The sequence below is a fragment of the Bos javanicus genome, chromosome 18 (genome assembly GCF_032452875.1).
Source record: "Bos javanicus breed banteng chromosome 18, ARS-OSU_banteng_1.0, whole genome shotgun sequence".
Lineage (NCBI taxonomy): Eukaryota > Metazoa > Chordata > Mammalia > Artiodactyla > Bovidae > Bos > Bos javanicus.
The window spans coordinates 21,122,787-21,135,596 of NC_083885.1; the positions used below are offsets into that span (position 1 = coordinate 21,122,787).

The 12,810-nt window shown below is 40.4% G+C and overlaps 1 protein-coding gene across 2 annotated transcripts in view; it reads right to left on the minus strand.

Moving 5' to 3' along the window:
* The window catches only part of TOX3 (TOX high mobility group box family member 3), a 121,453-nt gene that overhangs the window by 9,351 nt on the left and 99,292 nt on the right, over positions 1–12,810 (minus strand). For both annotated transcript variants that reach the window (XM_061387180.1, XM_061387178.1), the window contains exon 4: positions 3,713–3,982. In XM_061387180.1, the coding sequence (XP_061243164.1) occupies positions 3,713–3,982 (270 nt within the window). The remainder of the gene's footprint in view (positions 1–3,712; positions 3,983–12,810) is intronic.

The following is a 12,810-nucleotide window of genomic DNA, read 5'->3' on the forward strand; positions in this document are numbered from 1 at the left end:
TTTTCTAAAATAATAAAAACTTGCTAAAGAATAGGATAATAAGGAATGTAAAAGTATCCAAATTCTAACTAGAGCTAGAAAGGAAATTGATACTCTTCATAAAATTAAAAACCTGTAAAATAGCAGCATCAGTAGATACTTAAAATCACCAAGGCTAATAAGAAGACTAGTAAGCAGATGCTTACTATTATCTATAATAAGTAACGCTGCCACAAGAATACTGGCCTAGTGATATTCACACATATTCCCAATGAACTCTGAAATCAAAACTATAGGAATGATATAGATACAGTTTACCAAATTTATATATCACTGAGCTCTAATACTCACCTGCTGCTGCTAAGTCGCTTCAACCATGTCCGACTTGTGCGACCCCATAGATGGCAGCCCACCAGGCTCCCCCGTCCCTGGGATTCTCCAGGCAAGAACACTGGAGTGGATTGCCATTTCCTTCTCCAATGCATGAAAGTGAAAAGTGAAAGTGAAGTCGCTCAGTCATGTCTGACTCTTCGCAACCCTATGGACTGCAGCCCACCAGGCTCCTCTGTCCATGGGATTTTCCAGGCAAGAGTCCTGGAGTGGGGTGCCATATAACAGACTCATCAGAGAAGCAGGGGAAATGATTCATCAACCTTGTTTTATTCCCCTCCTCATCCCCTAGATTATAATATGATGACTATATTGGAGATAATTTTGCAGTTAACTCTATCAAGAATCCTGAAGTATTTGACAAAATCTGTTTTAAAAGCCAGCTCTGGGCAAGATCAACAGAGATAGATTCAAGTTACTAACGGATTGGCTTTTAATGGCCTTGAGTCTTAAATCTTAACTCAAATTTTCCAAGAGTATCATTACTTTCTGAAAGAGGGTCATTTGGAACTTAATTCAATGACTAGAATTCATAGGGAGGAAACTGATAAGCAACTTTTTTTTGAGACCTCTGAACCCTAGGAAGCCAGTAACCTTCTTGGTGGGCCTGCTGTTTGCACTATTTGAGTAATAACACACCCATACTTTACACAAGTAGCTTACAGATGTCAGTAGGTATTAAGCTAGACTTCACCTCTCCTCCAAAATGCCATCTTTCATAACTCACACAATGAATTAAATAAAATTCCATAGACGCCACAGTCGTTTTTCTAAATCTTCAGAATAAGTGAAACTTGTATTCTAGTTAATGAATCTGAACTTGCAAATGAGTCAGATGTCTTCTAGTTAGAGCTTCAACTTGAGCCAAATTTTCCTTCAATGAAAAATATTACTTTAGCCACAAGGAAAAAATATATACACAGATTTTTCTAATTGAGTCAAACTCTATTCTTTTCTTGGAAGAGAATTTGGCACTGTTTGCACCAACAATACTCTGACCTATTTCCAGTGTAGCTTTTTCCAAATAGGAGTTCAGTTCCATTCTTTGCAAAACAACATTCAAATGTCGACAACCTTTGTCATCTTCCCTGGACAACCATGACTTGCCATAGTCATCCTTACCTTTTAAGAATAAATCCAAAGTGAAGAATCTCACAAGTTCAAATAAACGCTCAGATTTAATTCTCCTAAAGAAACTTTGCATAGTTGACTCAAAGGGCTATGAAAAAGTGGAGAAATAGCTTTATTCCAAAGACATAATCAACAATAACATTAATCTTCCTTTTTTCAGCTAAGTTACTTAAAAGATAAACTGGATTCCTTGTCTTTACTCAAAACCTAGACTCTGTCTAAAAATGGAATGAGCTAAGAGTCACATAAAATTTTCTTTATAGAGATGACAATTTCAGATTGATACAGCGGTAAGTATTAAGATCAGTGGGAATGCGAACGAAATGAAAGGAATCTATTTGAATTGTGTAATAGCCAGCTGTAACCCAGCTATATCTTATACACATCCCTTGAGTTTATTATTTCCCACTTCACCCTGCTGAAGTCCTTGTGAGTGTGCGTAGAGACTGCTAAGCAAATTTCTCCACTCTGTGTCCAGTGGGGAGTCAACATATCTGGACAGACCAAACCCTCCTTAAAATCCCTGCCACGTTTCTCCTCTTTTCAGCTAAACTCCCTCCTCTTTTCATCACCTGAAATCTTCTCTAAGCACCTTTTCTTCCATTTCTACTTAAACATAAATGATGCTAAAGGTAAAAATAAATGATGCTTAATATTCTGGCCTTGACTTGTTCCTTACCCACACTAAGAAATTCTGGTTACTTCTATGTGCTCCTATCTATGTGCCAATGGTTCAAAAATCTATACTTCCATCTCTAACAGACTGAATTCTAGACTCTCTCCAATGGACTGAGTTCTAGACTCAAATGGAAGTGTCTCAAATTCAACCCCTACCATGCCAAACTTTCAGCTTCCCCATGGTGGAGAAAAATAACATTCCTCACTTCCTGGGTTAATCTTCTCCATTTACTGATATCCATGCTGGTTCTCAAACTAAAACCCAACATACCTTTTACTCCTTCAAATTCCAGGCAATTATCAAACCTTAATGGATGATTCTCTCTCTCTTGAATGTCTCACTAATCTCGCACCTCCTGTATGCCTTCCTTTGCTAAAATTAAAGGAAACAAATCATAACAAAAGGATGTTTTAATTGGTTTCCTTCTCTCTGGTCCCTCTCTTTGTAACTCGTTCTATATACAGCCTAAGCTATCTTTCTAAAGCAAAAAATCTGTTCATGCCATTCCTCAATGCAAAGAATTAATCAGCTCTCAACTACCAGCAGGGAAAGGCTACCACATTCCAGCAATTTCTTTCAAGTCCCATTTCTTTCCTCCTCCATGTCACACCATTCATGGTACCCATAAATGGACATATAATTCCTTTGCTCTTTCTACCACAAGGTGGGCCTCTCTCTTCTGCCTCACAAACTTTTGTGTGTCCTCTTAGACCTAATTCAAACATCACCTTCTCAATAAAGTCTTCCTCAAATCACTCTCCAAAGCAGAATCGATGACAATCTCAGCACACCAGATACATCAGTTATGCCATTAATCACATCTGGAGCTAGTTTTAAACACTCTTACTTGTTCCCAGTGGGAAGTCCCAGGGGCAGCAATTCTCTCTTAAGTCTTTGTATCACCAGAACCAAGTAAAATGCCAAGCACAGAGTAGGTGTACCACACATAATTAATAAATGAGGAATGAGTAATTGTGTAACTAGAATAAGTAACTTTAATGAAACGATGTCTTTTCTAGGCATGCAAAAAAGTCAAACTGGCAACTAAGTTTTTGTTTCAAATTGTGTATATTTGAATCAGGTATCATTTCCTCCACAAAAGCCAAGGTGCAAACCACTGGAACATACCATGTGGTAAACACCTCTGAAGTGCAAGACTGTCCAACAGGCAGCAGTTCAGCCAACTAACCAGATGAAACGTGCCCACCGGGACGTTAACTTAGGACCAGAGCTGTTCAGAATTTCTGAAAAGTCTAGCGTAAGCCTTCTCCTTTGCCGATTTAAGTAAAATTCAGCCTATTAAGTGATTTGCTCAAGGCCTTACAACTAGTAGGAGAAGTCAGATCTCCCAAGTTTCAGTTGAATATACTTTCCACAGAAATAAACAGATATAAAAGAGTTAAGAAAAAATTAAGCTGTCATAAATTTAAGTGCTACTCCACATCCTTGAAGAAAAGGAAGGTAATATTGTGAATGAAGCTTAAACACAAGAACATGGGAGCGATCCCTGTATACTAAAGGCAGTTAACTTACTCTGTTGGTTTCATCAGCGTCCTCCTCGTTGATGGAGCTGGAAGGGGAGGGAGTCGCCGATTTGCTGGCAGGAGGTGAAGGAGACGTGTGGGGCACACTGGCCCCTCCCAAATTCAACCCCAGCTGGGCGCTGAGCTGAGACTGGTTGATGGTGGTGAGCTGGGCAGGCGGCATGATCCCAGAGCGAGCAGCGTCCGTCATGTGGACGATGGACCTCATGATCACAGAGGGATCCTGGCGGTATTGTGAAACTTGTGTGTGGCTCTGATCCTAAAGAGACAACAGAAATGGGAAACTCTTAGTTTTCCCAAACATCACTGAGCTTGCAGGGGTTGGAGAAGGGGGTCAAAAGGTACCAACTTTCAGTTACAAAATAAATACATCATTGCACTGCCCTGTTGTTCAGTTGTTAAGTCATACCTGACTCTTTGCAACCTGTGCGGCTCCTCTGGCCATGGGGTTTCCCAGGCAAGAATACTAGAGTGTGTTACCACTTCCTGCTCCAGGGGATCTTCTTGACCCAGGGATCAAACTTTGCATCTCCTACATGAGTCTCCTGCACTGTAGGCAGATTCTTTACCGCTGAGCCACCAGAGAAGCCCTAAATACATCATAGGGATGGAATACACAGCCTGGTTGGCTATAGGTAATAATACTCTATGACATATTTGAAAGTTGCTAAGAGAGTAGATCATAAAGTCTTCATCACAAGAAAAAGAAAAACCATTTTTTTTTGGATAACTGTATGATGACAAATGTTAACTATAATTACTGTGGTGATAATTCTGGAATATACACAAATATCCAATCATTATGTTGTACACCTGAAACTAATATGTCAATTAATACCTCAATTAAAAAGATCAATGAACATAACTTCAGCAGCTCCTTAGATAGGTTTGACTTGTTCCAATTTTGTTAGATCTGATTTATTGCAGGATAATGGTCTCTATTAATTTATTAACTAGAAGGAATCATGCTAGAAAGTTGAAAGGTCAAAAGCACAAAGCCCAAATTATCCAGCCTCAACTGTTACACTGTAGAACTGTCTTGTGTGAGTGTGCGTGCATGCTGTCGCGTCTGATTCTTGGCAATCTCACGGACTAGCCCACCAGGCTCCTCTGTCCATGGAATTTTTCAGGCAAGAATACTGGACTGGGTTGCCATTTCCTCCTTCAAGGGATCTTCCTGCCCAGGGATCTCCTGCATCAGGAGGCAGATTGCTTTACCACTGGGCCACCAGGGAAGCCTAGACCTATCGCTGGATGACTTAACTACGTGAAAATAAAGGACTATTAGCAAAGGGAAGAGAAATCTTTACCTCTTGCTCCTTACTGAGGAAACTGATGTCAAGGAAAGGGGTGACGCCGAGGTCTAAGCCTTTCAGGCTCACCAACTCATTGGCCATCCTTCTTCCACACAGAGCTGGTTCAATTATCCTTTCTCCAGCTCTGCAATATGGGGAGAAGCTGTTCTCTATTTTATCCTCCCAGGCCTGCATACGCCATGTAGCAAGGATGGGCTAGAGAAACGCGGAGCAAGCATCTGTTTGCTTCAGGGCACCCTCTCTGTAAAACCCTCTGTGGTTAACCAGAGGATCATTCCAATTCAGAATTATACTGTCAATGGCATCTGGAAGCCATTCCATGTCTTTAGGATTGGATATCACTTTTTTTTCATCTTAAACCTGCTTTGTTTTCTTTTGCTTAACCCATCCTGATTTAATGTATTAATGAATTGTTTAAAATATGTATCAGGAGGAGGTAGAGACCATCAGAATTAGCTCCCCTGAAAATTACTGCCGACACTTCAAAAGTAGCCTTCTCTGTTTTGGGGAGGCATAGAAAAGGATTTAGATTTGCTTCTTCTTCTCATTCCAAAGAATACAAAAATGAAGACATGCTTTTCAAATGACTTCATTTAAGTCTTGTCATTTAGAATGAGCCTGCGATTTTCTTGAAACCAAATTCTCTTGACTCACAGTGACCCAGAATCTAATTTTATACATAACCCTATGAATTCTTCTTTTCAATATTTCTCATAAAGCTTATTTTGCTCTTTAAAGAAACAAATGAATTATAAATATTATAATGCCACTAATTCAGAAGCCAAGAGCTATCAATAGGAAACTAGTTGAATAAATTATGATCGATCATGCTACAAAGTATTATGAAGCTTTTTAAAATAATGAATTAGATTTATGTGTATTGACCTAGAGAAGAGTGTCTTCATTTTGGCTCTAATGACATTCTGGACCAGATAATTCTTTGCTGTGGTGGCTGTCCTTTGCATTGTAGGTTGTTAACAGTAACCCTGGTCTCTCCCTGTGTGTGTGTGTTAGTTGCTCAGTCGTATCCAACTCTTTGTGACCACTTGAACTGTAGCCCACCAGGCTCCTCTGTCCATGGAATTCTCCAGGCAAGAATACTGGAGTTGGTTGCCATTCCCTTCTCCAGGGGATCTTCCCGACCCAGGAATCAAACGTGGAGATGCCAATAGCAGCCTCCTTTCCTTCACCAGTCATGACAATCAAAAATGTCTCCAGATATTGCCCCATGGAGGGCAAACTTGCTTCCAGTACTAGAGAGCCACTAATCTAGAATGATATGCAAGATCTAGCAAGTGAAATGGAGAAGGTGATGGCACCCCACTCCAGTACTCTTGCCTGGAAGATCCCATGGATGGAGGAGCCTGGTAGGCCGCAGTCCATGGGGTTGCTAAGAGTCGGACAAGTCTCAGCAACTTCACTTTCATTTTTCACTTTCATGCATTGGAGAAGGAAATGGCAACCCACTCCAGTGGGTTGCCTGGAGAATCCTAGGGATGGGGGAGACTGGTGGGCTACCGCCTATAGGGTCACACAGAGTCAGACATGACTGAAGCGACTTAGCAGCAGCAGCAGCAGCAAGTGAAAAACCAGGTTGCAAAACAGTTATGGAGTATAGCCCCTCTTTTTTGTTTGTTTGTTTGTTTGTTTTTTAAGTTTAGGGACTTCTGCGGTGATCCAGTAGATAAGAATCCACCTTCCAATGCAGGGGATGCAGGTTTGATCCCTGGTCGGGGAACTAAGATTCCACATAGTTGCATCACAACTAGAGAGAAGCCTGTCTGCAGCAAAGGAAGATCCCATACACTGTAACTAAGCCTGGAGGCAACCAAATAAATAAATATTTTAAAAAAGTGTAAACAGTAGTTACATCATACTGGATTGGAGGGGTAAGGAGGGGAGCATCTTAACTTGTCCCATTCACAAAAACACGAAAGAAACAAACAGAAACTCAAACACTATAGTTAGGAAAATCTAAAACCAAGAGATAAAAACACTCAAGGAGTCTGTGGCTAATTGTCAGAGTTTAATAGAAAAGATACATATTTTCCATTAATAATTTTTGAGTTATCAAATTCCTATGGAATCCTGGAAAAAGGAGCTCCACATTTCAGAGCAACCCCAACTCTTTTTGTCTCACTAACAAGACACTCTGAAAATACTACATTCTCCTTGTAGGAGTCCTTCTACAGTCTGGCATCACAAAAGTGGATTTCACGTTATCAGTGTGTCTTAATTTCCTTTTCTTGGCACTCTTCACACATTTAGCTATTTCTCTTCAAAAATCTGAGGAGACAGTCCACTCTTCCATGTTCTTTTAAAGTTCCACCATTGCTTACTGATGTTTTTCAGCCCGCCACAACTGGGAATTATGCTATCTTTTTCTTAACTTTAGTCTCCAAATATATCTTTCAGAGGCTTTTCAAAGATCCTTTCAGACTTCTTTAAATCTAACTATTTTAAAATATCTGCAGGCAACTCCAGAGTATTTTAATTCCAATGGTAAATAATCAGTTAACTGGCATGGCCACAAAATATGAGGATATAATTTACACAGCCTTCTCATTAACCAAGAAGCCACTTTGCTTTCTTTACTCCCATGCCCATGAACATCAGCAGGTATAGATACTTGACAGGTGCATCCCAGATGTACAGTATTTCAGAGGAATCTCATGGTCACACAGAAGGCCATGGGGTTAGATTTTTGGCTTTGTCCACTCTTCCTGAACTCCACCTGCCATTTATGCATTTATGATGGACCTAGTTGCCTAAGAGTTCCTGTTGACAAACAGCCAAGGTTCATGAACAAGGAACATCAACTGTGTGTTTCTTCGGATCTGGGACCTGTGCTAAGCTTAGTGTGCACTTTCCAATCCAGTCCTCTAAATAACTTCCTGAGTTAGATACTATTGTACCTATGCTTGGATAAGAAGGATCCCCTAAGCCACAGAGGTAGCTGGGGTGACTGGTTGATGGAGAAACTGTTCTCTAAGTCCCATGGACAGAGGAGCCTGGCGGGCTACAGTCCATGGGGTGGCGAAAGAGTCAGACGTGACTTAGCAACTGAACAAGGACACAACAGAGGCGCCATGGTGCCACCACTGCTGGCAGCGTGTACTGACAGAGTGGGAGATGAAAGGGCTCTGAACTCTGTGCCATCACCACCCTCCTTTAACAAAAGCAGCTCCATTTGTATTTGTTTTATATAAATTGAGACTCATTTCACTAAAAGAAAAAAGGGGGGGTGGTTTCTGAATTGGGGACAGTGTGAAAACCACTCCTGAAGCATACTGGTGGTGGTGGGGCCACAATCTTGCCAAAACTTAGAGCCATCCATGTGGTCTTCAAATCCAAAAAATGCTGGCCCACCTTTCTTATCTCCCACAGGACCATACACCAAGGACCTCTAAAATATTGTCAGGTAACCTGTGAACCACATAATCAATGCAACCAAATGTGCTAGCATCTACCATGGTCCATTGTTATCTGATAATAACTTCCTACGTGTGAGGATTATAGTATAAGAAGATTAATGGTGAAAGTATCTCTTTAGAGAATCAAGTTCCTTTAGGGTCACCAATTATTAACAACCTCCTTGGGGAACCTGGTGATCCTTAACAGCTCCAATCATTTTCTATTTCAAAAAGTAACCTTAAAAAAAAACCTCCTGTGATTTTAGGATTTCCACTTAAGAAGAAAAAGATGTCAGCTCAGTTGAAAAGTATTTATTGAGCACGTACGATGTGGCAGGCCAGCGACGCCAGTATACCAATGCTCATATCTTTCAAAACTAGAAAATTACCATGTGATTCTTTTAAACATGACTCTATTTAGACAGAATTTAGAATGGACTAATGAATTTATTAATACTATAAAAAAGTGTAGGCAAGAATAATTCATCTATATTCCTCCAAAACAGCTCACCACTTTTCCTAGTAGTAATGATACTACAGGGCTTCCCTGATGGTTCAGTCAGTAAAGAATCTGCCTGCAATGCAGGAGATGCGGGTTTGATTCCTGGGTTGGGAAGATCCCCTGGAGAAAGAAACGGCAACTCACTCCAGTATTTTTGCCTGGGAAGTCCAATGGACAGAGGAGTCTGGTGGGCTACAGTCCATGGGGTCGCAAAAGAGTCAGACGTGAATTAGCAACTAACCCACCACCACCACCACCACCACCAATGACATGAGATGGAAATGTATAACCAGGGATATAGCCCTAAGAAATTTAATGTGTCTTTGTAAATCATTAATCTTGCTTATTAACATTAAGCATTGAAAGATTTACCAATGATCACTGAAAGACAAAGCAACTACTGGGTTATAAGAGATTCTATTATCACATCCAACAAGAAGGACTGAATGCCGGTAGCCTTTTTGACTCTTCATACAATTATGTTTTATATGGAGAGTTCACTTGTATCGTTTCCTAAATTGTTCATCATTGGAAAGCAACTCCTTCTTCCTTCTTATCTCACTTTGTCTTCTAACTGATAATATTAGATAAGAGTTTGTCAACCTCAGCAGTATTGACATTTTGGACTGGATAATTCTTTGTCGGGCAGACGCATCAAATCCTTTGCTTGCAATGCATCTTGAGCATTGTAAATGCTTAATAGCATCTCTGGTCTCTATCCACTGGGTGCCAGTAACCTCCCCTCCCCACCAAGCTGTGACATTCAACTGTCTCCAGACACAGCAAAATTCCCTGATGGACAAAATCTGCAATGCCCCATTTGAAAATTTTATTAGAGAAATTTTATTAGAGATTTTATTAGATTTTATTAGAGATTTTATTAGAGAAATATAACAGAAATCATCTTCTTGTGGGGGAAGAGAACTGGGTGTCCAAAATTAGGTTCTGTCTGTAAAAACAGAACATATGTGCATAAAAAAGATTCAAACTGTGATAAATATTGTGGAAAAATAAAAAGGCTTTGGAAAAATAAAAAGGCTATGCAAAAAAAAAAAAATTTTATTCAGGAGAGGGTAGCTATATTTGATTCGGTTAGTAGGAAAGGCCTCTCGAAGGTGACTTTTGAGCTGATACCTGAAGAGTAAGAAGAAGTCCATCAGGAAATGGGAAGAAAGTATGTTCCAGCCAGAGGGAAGAGCATGTGCAAAGTCTGAGATGGGAGAAGGCTTGTCATGCTTGAGAAATGAGGAGGCCAGGAAAGGCGGGAGCGGGTTAGGCAAGGCGAACAGCGAAGTGCAGTGGGTTTGGGAAAGATGGGGATGAGCCAAATCAGGTGAGGTGGGAAAACTGGGGGATGCTCCCCCGCAGAGGTGACCCACTGGGTTGAGTTGCAAAGGATGAGTGGAAGCTAACAGAGCTAGAAAAGAGGGAAAAGCATTGTATGCAGAGAAGAAGAACATGTCAAAGTCCCGTGGCATAAGGGAGCACATGTGTGTGTGTGCTCGCTAAGTCGCATCTGACTCTTTGTGACCCTATGGACTACAGCCCACCAGGCTCCTCTGTCCAAAGGATTCTCCAGGCAAGAATGCTGGAGTGGGTTTCCATGCCCTACTCCAGGGGATCTTCCCGACTCAGGGATCAAACCCGTGTCTCTTGAATCTCCTGCATTGGCAGGCAGGTTCTTTACCACCAGTGACACTTAGGAAGCCCTAAGGAAGCACATGATGGATAAGAAGAGGTCCGTGTTACTGCCCAGGAAAAGCAAGGCTTGCTGTGAAGCTGGAGAACAAGTAATGGCCATAAGTAATGGGTCTATAGTCCATTCTGGGTTTTATTCACAATGGAGAAAGGAGCCATTGAAAGTTTAAAAGCTTGTACCTATTTAATGACATCATTCATCCCAATAAATATTAACTGATTGTACTTGATGGGCAACCCATGATTGTGGACAACTTGGATTTAATTATAAATAGTATAAAGAGCCTAACACCTCAACTTATTTTTTTAATTGGTATGAACTTTTTTATTTTTTGTAGAATGAAGCAATTTTTAATTTACTTTCTAATAAAAAGTGAAGTGAAAGACTCCCACTTGTGTCCAATTCTTTGCTACCGCATGGACTATACAGTCCATGGAATTCTCTAGGTCAAAATACTGGAGTGGGTAGACTTTCCCTTCTCCAGGGGATCTTCCCAACCCAGGGATCAAACCCATGTCTCCCACATTGCAGGCAGATTCTTTACCAGAGGAGCCACAAGGGAAGCCCAAGAATATTGGAATGGGTAGCCTATCCCTTCTCCAGTGGATCTTCCCAGCCCAGGAATTGAACCAGGGTCTCCTGAATTACAGGTGGATTCTTTACCAACTGAGCTATCAGGGAAGCCATAAATTTTAATTTTCTAATAAAAATTAAACTGTAAATCAATAAAATATATATGATAGCTCCTAAAAGCCCAGGCTCCTTTATTTTATGTTTTGTGATTCTCATTAGTTATCTATTTTGTATATAATAGTGTATATATGTCAATCCCAATCCATCCCACACACTCCCTCCCCTCCTTGGTATCCATACATTTGTTCTCTATGTCTGTGTCCCTATTTCTGCTTTGCAAATAAGCTCATCTATACTATTTTTCTAGATTCCACACATATGTGTTAATATAAGATATTTGTCTTTCTCTTTCTGACTTCACTCTGTATGACAGTTTCTAGGTCCATCCACATCTCTACAAATGGCACAATTTTGTTCCTTTTTATGGCTGAGTAGTATCTCATTGTATACATGTATAACATCTTCTTCAGCCGTTCCTCTGTTGATGGACATGCTTCCATGTCCTGGCTACTGTAAATAATGCTGCAAGGAACATGGGGTGCATGTATCTTTTTGAATTTTCATTTTCTCCAGGTATATGCCCAGGAGTGGGATATGGTAGCATGATTTGAAGAGTACTCAAGCATTTGCAACCAGAGAAGATTATTCAGAATGGGCAGGTCACAGACTTCGAACAGGAAGCACACTGCCTTCTACTTGCCTATAAATACCATTTGACAAAGTCTTTGGGCAATGATGCCTTGATGGTTTGTCTATGTCTTCATGGGCAGAGTGCTTAGCTGAGACTCGCTCCTCTTTCCACCTGATGAAAGAGCCTCTTTGTCGTTTGTTTTTTAAAAAGGAAACCAAGGAATGGATGTTTTGGGTAGCGGTTCCTTGTTTTCTTCAATTGCCTGAAATCCATTCTATTAATGAACATTAATCATTGGAGCAAATGGCTAAAAATCTGAATAATTTTATATTAAAAAGGAAACTTTAGCTCGCTAGCATAAATTAGAAACTGGAATCACCACGATTGTTGCAATGCCAGGTAAATACTAAGTAAAGCAAATAACAACACAGTCCATCTAAATATGGGGATCTACCTAAGATTTGGGGCCAAAGTTCTGCTTTCTCCTTTTGAAAAAGGATGAAAGAGAGATGTGAAAGACTAATTAGCCTCAAACTGAGACTGCCTCCTTGATTTAATCAAGACTGAAAGAGGATGAAAAGTTGAAAAATGTCCCTACTGTGTAAATCACGATCTCATATTACCATGTCCGTACTTCCTAGAAGATACCTGGGGTTTGAGGGGATGGGGAGGGGAATGGAAACAGTTTGTTCTTACTACCATAGCCAAGAAAATTCTACTTCCTTTACACATTCACATTGTTTCCACTCCTACTTTCAGGACAAGGACCAGTCCTTCCACAAAGTCCTCTCTGAGTACATTTCTCTTTCCTTCCCATGCCTGACATTTATCTCTGTGATACATGCTTGGTGATACATAATCACAGATCCTCCTGTATTGCTTTCTTGTTTCTT